Source organism: Myotis davidii, unplaced genomic scaffold (assembly GCF_000327345.1).
Source record: "Myotis davidii unplaced genomic scaffold, ASM32734v1 scaffold394, whole genome shotgun sequence".
NCBI lineage: Eukaryota > Metazoa > Chordata > Mammalia > Chiroptera > Vespertilionidae > Myotis > Myotis davidii.
The window spans coordinates 4,266,113-4,266,618 of record NW_006287548.1 but is presented as its reverse complement, the minus strand read 5'-3'; the positions used below and the strand labels follow the sequence as shown (position 1 = coordinate 4,266,618).

The 506-nt window shown below is 48.6% G+C and overlaps 1 protein-coding gene across 1 annotated transcript in view; it reads right to left on the bottom strand.

Moving 5' to 3' along the window:
- PTH2R (parathyroid hormone 2 receptor) overlaps positions 1 to 506 on the bottom strand; it is a gene marked incomplete at its 5' end in the record, with an annotated part of 47,075 nt that overhangs the window by 3,556 nt on the left and 43,013 nt on the right. Inside the window, one exon of the mRNA XM_015561101.1 lies at positions 47 to 185. Coding sequence (XP_015416587.1) covers positions 47 to 185 — 139 coding nt within the window. The remainder of the gene's footprint in view (positions 1 to 46; positions 186 to 506) is intronic.

The window sequence follows — 506 nt, the reverse complement described above, 5'->3', positions numbered from 1 at the left end:
GGGGGGGAGCAAAATATAAGAACCAAGTTGCTGGAAGGCACTCTACCTGAAAGGAGTTGAGGAAGAGCTCACAGTGCATCCGGATCTCCCACCCGAGCCCCGAGAAGGAGTGGGGCAGGCACACGAACACGATGTAATGCACCCCGAACACCAGCACCAGGACCAGCGTGGATTTGGCGAGTTTCCTGAAAGAGAGTGCAAAACCTTTGGATTATTCAATTTAGAGTGCCTTTCCGTGGAGACGGCTCGCTGGGAAAATATCAAGCTTAGAGAGCTCACAGGGGCTGAGTTTTCCCATGTCTTTGGAGCCCACGGCTTCTGCTAGCTTCCCCCCTCCCTTCTCATCCTGTCACTTTTATACTAAATCAGATAGTTTGTTCTCACCCCACCCCCCCATGATTATTATCCCCTAAATCTCTTTAATCGTATTATTCTTGCTTAAAGGACACCATCTTCATAAACCAGTTGAAATGTCTTCTCCACATCCTTGTATCTCATACCTGAGT